Source organism: Populus euphratica, unplaced genomic scaffold, assembly GCF_000495115.2.
Source record: "Populus euphratica unplaced genomic scaffold, PopEup_1.0 scaffold142.1, whole genome shotgun sequence".
In the NCBI taxonomy this organism is placed as follows: Eukaryota; Viridiplantae; Streptophyta; class Magnoliopsida; order Malpighiales; family Salicaceae; genus Populus; species Populus euphratica.
In genome coordinates, this window is record NW_011499936.1 from 524,447 (window position 1) to 532,076 (window position 7,630).

Sequence of the window (7,630 nt, forward strand, 5' to 3'; positions counted from 1 at the left end):
TTCCCTACATCAAAAACCTGTAGTTTGCTTTGACTAGGAAGCTTGTGATGGCGGCAGAAACTGATTGGATAAGAGTATCCATTTCTTCCAAAAAGCATCCACCACATTAATGAGGTGGCCACAATACACAGACAAATGTTTAACCACTCTGACATCAAATTGTCTAAGAACATTAAAATAATCTCCATCAATGACACGTTGATCCAAGTCCAGCCATGAGAAAAGCAATCCTTGTTTGATGGCACTGTTTGCACCGAAATCATTCATTACCAAAGGTTTTGTTGCAGCATGACAGCCGAAATTCACATGGATGGTGATGCAGAGAAAGGTTGCAGCATTTGCACCAAGGGAAACATCCTTCTACAGTAAGGGACTGTTGCTGGTGAGAGGACGGTTAGCTGGCCTAATATCCATGATAAGTTGCAAGTTGTTCGTTTTGAAGATTGAAAACATAAACCATGTCAGTGAACTGCCTGAATTTGGTCTTTTGGTCCAAGACATACCTGCTCCGCCAGCTAATGCACAATGAACATCGACAAGGAAAGATAATAAAGATATCATATCTTATATGCTGTAAGGAAATCCATGGTGGGGTTGCGGTAGGTGGTGGACTTTCTCAGTAGAGATCATAGCAAGCAGAACAGACAGCAGGTGGTGATGGAAAGCACACAGCAGAAAAAACGATTTTACACCAAAGACGAGCAAATCATAGGGACCTACCATGCATGTTCTTGTGCTTCCATCAAATAAATAATACCTCTCTCTCATCCTTCACATTCAATTCCATCAAATAAATGATGATGCCACAGCCTTCCATTGGGAAGCAGACAGTTTCAGTGGCAATCCATGGAGGAAGGAACTAACAGATTGCCAGGGCAACAAAATCACAGCACTCGGGATAATTCTTGTCTGGGTGAATGTCCAGGAGTCCTTATCATCATTAAAAGATTTCAAAGATTTCTTGCCTGATCTTTCTTAGACAGAAATCGACATGACCATAGAAAGTAAAAGATTGCAAAGATTGCATCTCCCAGATATCAGATTTAACCAGTCTTTCATTTTCAGACCTTTTCCAGGCATGTCTAAAGGAGACAAGAACTAGGCGTCACAAGGAGAGATCAAGAACATAGAATCTGTCACAATCTTAAGCATAAGATCGAACTCAATCTAAGTTGCTTATTAGCAAAAACAGAAATCAACAGCATACATAGAATTCAAGCTACAAGATGCAACAAAAACATGCTCCAAGTAGAAGCATTTATCTTCACTAGTTTAAACAGGACAATCAGTAAACAGAACTTGGGTCTTCCAAGCAAAACACAAGGAACAAGACCCTAATTTTCATCATCAACCAACCAAACTCCACAAAGCAAGCAAGTATTCCTCCTCTGGAAAACCCATCAGAATTACAGACCCCCAACTTCCAAAACCTAGTTTAAGTCAAACTCATACATCTAAAACAAGTCAGTCTACAATTTTTACTCCCTAGCTTACCCTAATTTCCCATTCGCTAATCAATCCCTCATATTTCTCAAACACACTGTACAAAACCATAAAAAAAACACTGCCTATGTACACACAAACCAATGACAACCACTCATTCTAATCAGTACTCGTAATTACCTATCCAAGAATAGCAAACATTCAAAATCCACCACTTCTTCAAGGGCTTGAAGATGATGCAGCCTCTTGCCTTGGCTCTCTTAAGTACCCAAGTAGCCTCTCAGCCTGCACCAACACCACCACTACCATCAACACCACTCCCATCACAACATTAATAACACAAACAAATGACTATTGGGCTTAAAAATTAACTTGTAAAGCTGTGAAATCAATACTCGATCCATCAGAATTAACAAAACTTTACCTTGTTCTTAGAGCGAAGGCTCCCATTCTGGGAAAGTGCAACAAGAGGAGGAATCGCTCCTTCTCTAACAAGCAACCCACGATTTCTAACACTATCACTACACAATTGCAACAAAGTAACAACAGCAAACTCTTCCCCTTTAACAGAACCATCTTCAATAGCCTCAACAAGTGCAGCAATCCCGCCTTCTTCAACAATAGCATCTCTCCCTTCTTGAATTGCAGCCAGACTGCTCAACACCACCATTGCTTTCTCAGCCATCATCCCTGCCCCCGCCTCCACCACCATCCCCACCAATGGCTTAACTGCCCCAGCAATGACAGCCCTCTCTTTATTCTGCTTTATTGAACAAATCTTATACAATGTCGTCAACGCATCTTTCTTTCCTCTATTAGAACCATTAATTAGAAGCGATACCAATGGTGGTATCGCTCCACAAGCTCCAATCGAGCTCTTATTCACTTCAATCAACGCCAAACTAAGCAACGCACAGGCCGCATTTTGCTTAGCATTTTCAGTCCCAGTTTTAAGCACATAAACAAGAGACTTAATAGCACCTGATTTCGTAATCTTCTTCTTATTCTCCTCGTACAATGATAAATTCAACAAGGCTGTCACCGCATGTTCTTGCGCCCACGGATCACTTTGCTTAAGCAGAGGGATCAAAGCAGAAATCGCCCCCGACTCACCAATCAACGCCCGGTTATCCGCTCTATTCTTTGCCAAAAACCTCAACTTCTCCGCAGCAGATCTTTTGACAAGGATCGAAGGGGACTGCAACCCATCAACACAGATCTTCACCGTCGGCTGAAGATCTTCGGGAGAAATACTTTCAATGATTTCCGTAGAAAAGGATTCTCTCTGTAAGAACCCGTGACAGGGCTCAGCTACAATTTCCGTTGATGGGTTCTTCTTCTCCAACTCTCCATCACGATGCAGCGGAGACGACGGCAAGCATGCAAGACGTTGCAGTTCTCCGGAAATATCAGAACTACAGCCCGAGAAATCAGAAAAAGCTTCTGAAATATCAAGAAACTCCTCAGCAGATTTAGCTGGCGATGCCGACGAGGACGACGTCTTATTCTTAATATTACTAATATTATTACTATGCATGCTTAAGGTTGCCGCGAGTTCGCCGAGTCGCATGTCGATGACAGACTCAGTCAAGTTTTCAGACACAAAGGGAGTGGAAGCAGCTGAGTTGCTGAAGGATGAGTCGGTCTGAAAGAGAGTAGAACGGACAGTGCGCATGGAACGGCCGACGTGTCGGTGGATGATTTTGGAGGAGGAAGGAGAAGAGGTTAAGGGGAAGCGACTAGAAGTGGAGTGCTGGGAGTGGGAATCTTCAAGGGAAACCATTTTTTTCTTGGAAAAGAAACGTTTTTTTGAGGGTATTGAATTGAATTGAATTGAATTCCTTGGAATTAAATGGGAGTGGTTTAAACTACAATGGAATTGGATTTATGGGTTCTTAATTGTTTCAAGAAAGTTTTTTTTTTTTGATTTACGTGGGGTGTCCGGGCCAGCTTACGCGCACCACGACTAATCCCCACGGCCCACTGAACATCCTGCAAGCCCAGTGAGCAGGTAAGGCACCGCGGGGGTGACAGGCGTGCATGGTGAGGTTCGAACCCAGGTGCGGAGGAAGGGGACAAGCCCCTCCCACCGCTAGGCTAGAACCTCACTTGTTTCAAGAAAGTTTGATTTCATGGTTGGGGGAGAGAGAGAGCGAGAGAGACAAGAGTGGCAAGAGCGTGGTGGATGAGAGAATTTATTCCAAGGCTGCCTGTCTTTAGCTCTCCCTGTTGGCTTCGGTATCATTTTTACCAAAAAGCATTCTGCATGTCGTTACTAAATATACACTAGATTTTCAAGTTTGAGTATGAACATTGTTTGTTGTTATATTAGATTTTTTTAATTTAAATGCATCGAATTGATATAGAGAATATGTTATTAATACTATTAAAAAAATAATCTTGATTAGTATGTAAACCTTTTAGAGGACTTATTTTATTATTAAAAAAATCAAAAATGTTTTATAGATGTTGCAGTAATCTTGTTATATATAAATATACTTTTTTTGGCCTAGGCTTTTTCACAACAAGAATGGATTCTTATTTGAATTATTAATCATCGGTATTTAGATATATAGTAAGTAATCTTTTAAATTTTCCAGAAAAGAAAACTAAAAGTATTTTCTATTATTTTTAAAAATATTTTTTGTGTTCAAAAATTAAATCAATATTTTTTCAGATTTTTGTAAAAGTCAAAATCAGGAAATTACTTTAAAGAGATTGTTTTTAGCTGAATTTTTTAAATGCTTTTTTAATAATTATTATATTCCCATACAAAAATCATTAATAATTTAAAAATAAATAAAATAAAATAAACTGCATTAGTAAAGCTAATGGGTGTTGGGAATCATGACTGTTTTGCCAAGTCGAGTACTTTCCAGTTTTCACCATTGTGGAGCGGGCTATTTTTCTTACAGTGACTATTTCAACTTTTTACAGCGACAGTTGTGACCACTTGTTTGTCTGGTTGTGGTCGGTTTTAGGACAGGAGTCCATCATTACACACTTTACAGCTGTAAAATTAATACATGGTCACGTGCGGCCAAGATTACACTCGACACGTTATGTGTTTCTAGCCGTCCGATCAAAAAATCTAACGTCCATGATTGGTTTTTGTTGGTCAAACAGTCAAAACTGAAACAGCTGCATGAAAGCCACTTCACCCGCACGTGTTTTTTAAAAGTACAGACCACCGAGGGAAGTATTTTCAACCAGTACCAAAACCATCTAATTTGTTAAGAAAAATAAATATTACTTTTAAAATTCTAATTTGAAATATTAAAAAAGTAAGCAAACTTATGGCATATATCTTGAGATTTTCTTCCTTTTATTTGATATATCATTTGATATATCAGTTTAATTTTAAATATATTTAGAATGTGTTTGGAAATATGTTTGAAAAGTATTTATAAAAAATTTTAAAATTTTTTATTTAAAATTAATATATTTTTAATATTTTTAAATTATTTTAATATATTGATTTCAAAAATAATTTTTAAAAAATAAAAAATAGTATTATTATATTTTTCTAAATTAAAAGTATTTTAAAAAGTAACCACACTCGAAATACGCACCGATAATTTAAAAAATAATTAAATAAAATATAAATATAAATGGGTTGTTAAATAAAAATTAAATAAATATTATTATTATTATAGTAAAACCTAGCTATCGCTTTAAATCAAGAATTGAAGGGTTACTCTAGAAGAAGAAGAAAAAACTTTCCAGTCAATTATTTGTTGTCAAACTTTTAACAAATTTACAAAACAATGATTAAAGGGTTGGTTTAGACTTTAGACAAAGTCAATTTAAAAAAAAAACAATTACCAAAAACATGCTCTCTTTTTTCCTTCTATTTAGCTTCCACTTGGTCAACTAAGTTCCAATTTAATGTGTCATATCCTGTGTTCTATAGATTATTTCGAAATCATGTCGTTGGAATATCGAGAAAGAAATTAGAAATATTGAATAAAAATTATTGAGTTTTTCTCAAATCAAACTTATATAAAATAGATATCAAATAATAAAAATCACATTATTAAATAAAAAAGTTAATGAACAATATAATTTTAAAAATATTAATAATTTTAAAAATAATCATAATTTATAATTCTAATAATTTAAAAGATATTGATCACCGATAAAAATTTTCAAATTCAAAATAAGTGAAAAAACCTAAAGTTTTTGTTTACAAGTAAGTAGTGGTTAAAGAAAGTGGAGTCAAAGACACGTAAGAAAGGGCGACGAGACAGTTACTTTGTATGGTTTTTGAATAAAAGAAAGAGCGGTATTTTTTAATATTATTTTTTCTTTAGAATCATCATCACAAATCAGAAGGCTTCAAATCTGATTTGTTTACGTCAAGTCTTCTATTACTTAAATTTCATTTAAAATTCAAATTAATACTATAAAAAATTTAAATGCAAAAAATAATTTAAATAGGTGAATTCAATTTTAAAATTCAATTGGATTCATAGGATTACAAACAACATGTTATAATTTTTTATATAAAAACTAAAATATATATAAAAAAGTATTAATTCTTTTTTTAACAGAACACTATAAATTATTAATATGTTTATCTATATTATTTTTTCTATATATATGGTTTTTTTTTGTGATTTTAAAAAAAATTATTTTTATCAATTTTATTTTTTAATATTGAAATGATTAAAAATTTAATTTTTTTATTTTTTTATTTTATTTTGTTTTTCTAAAAGGCTAGTATGATTTATGTGTTTATTAAAGAAACTCAGCTCGCCACAACTTATGGATTTAGTAAATTTTTTTAATTAAAATTAGTTTTTAATATTTTTTTCATATTATTGAAAAATAATTGTAAAGAAAAATTATGTTATCGAATTTTATGAAATAATAAAAACTCTATATGTGTGTGTGTGTGAATTCAAATTTGAATAAGAAAAATGGATAGAAAAACTTAGTTATTATTACTATTTTTTTTAATTATGATACTTAATTGTCACTTTTAATCAAGTACTAAAGAGTTATTCTTCAAATAAAAGAAAATTCCAAGCAATTATTTATTGTCAAGCTTTTAACAAATTCACGAGACAATAAGCAATTTTTTTTCTTCCAAGTTCGGGTCAACTAAAGTTCAACTTGAATGTGTCATATCCCGTGGTCTATGGTTTCCTGAATTTGCTCATTGACAATTCCTATAATATAATTTTATTTTCAGTCACTAATCACAGCCTTTCTATGATCATAATTTAATCAATACACACATGTTATTGCAGAAGTAGAAGTTTGGTAGCTGCCCATAATTTTAGAGAGATGTGTAACGTCGTTAATTTCTTAATTACTTCCTAATCAAGGTTGTGGGATCTCTTGATTTCTTTACGAATATGCAATCATCATTATTTTTATTATGATATTAGCATTGATGATTTTCCACCTACAAACAAAAATGTATAAGGACAAGCAAACTACCAGGTGATTGGAATACGTACAAGAAATTAAGAGTAATATATTTATGTATTTTTTTTTAATATATTCTACAATGCAACAAGCTGAGTTGTTTAGCACCCTAACTGCTCCTAAAATAATTTGAAAAAATCATGTTTGTCCCTACTGAGCAACAGGCTTCAACAGATATATTAGGTTCGACAAATTAAGTACATCTCATACCATTAATTATTAAAATTAAGGGCCATATCATATGTTAGTGTAGTTTTATATGTATTAATCTGTATAATGTTCTTGATAATTAGCAGACAATGGGTAGCATAACTGATCTCATGTAAGACCTCAAGGTTTATAATATTACTAACAAAACAAACTACATGGATGTGTCGATGATCACTTCCATGTAGTTTACGTCTTGCAGATTTTTTTTATTTAAAAAAACATACTACTTAGGATGAAATCCACTAAAAATCAATATGGGTTTACAGATAAATAAAAAACAAAATTAATTAGGATAAATTCCAGTAGAAATCATTATGGAAAACCCGTGTTCAAACATGCAAGCTTGAGCTACCAACTAGCTAGTGTCCTCCATGATTAATTACGCGTGTTTGACAGAAGAAATATTCACTCACCCTCGAGGTGCAGCCCCTTCGCTGCAATAAAGCAAGGGAGTTCATGTAAAACATTGCAATAGCTTTGTGGCATGGAAAACGATGCCATTTCCAGCATCCGTAAGAGTGGGAGTACTTAAAAGTTAATT

At 33.9% G+C, this 7,630-nt stretch overlaps 1 protein-coding gene across 1 annotated transcript; it reads right to left on the reverse strand.

Annotated features, from left to right (window-relative positions):
- Positions 1–1,162: 1,162 nt before the first annotated feature.
- Positions 1,163–3,246, reverse strand: LOC105136515 (U-box domain-containing protein 4-like). Its single transcript, XM_011041908.1, has 2 exons — positions 1,868–3,246; positions 1,163–1,728 (listed from the first exon to the last, which is right to left on the reverse strand). Exons 1-2 carry the CDS (start codon positions 3,224–3,226, stop codon positions 1,663–1,665), a joined length of 1,425 nt encoding a protein of 474 aa, XP_011040210.1. The 5' UTR covers positions 3,227–3,246; the 3' UTR covers positions 1,163–1,662.
- Positions 3,247–7,630: the final 4,384 nt, after the last annotated feature.

Coding starts and splice junctions, on each gene's coding strand:
- LOC105136515 (XM_011041908.1), bottom strand. CDS start 3,226: ATGGTTTCCCTTGAAGATTCCCACTCCCAGCACTCCACTTCTAGTCGC. Junction 1,729..1,867: donor GCCTTCGCTCTAAGAACAAG/GTAAAGTTTTGT, acceptor GTGTTGGTGCAG/GCTGAGAGGCTACTTGGGTA.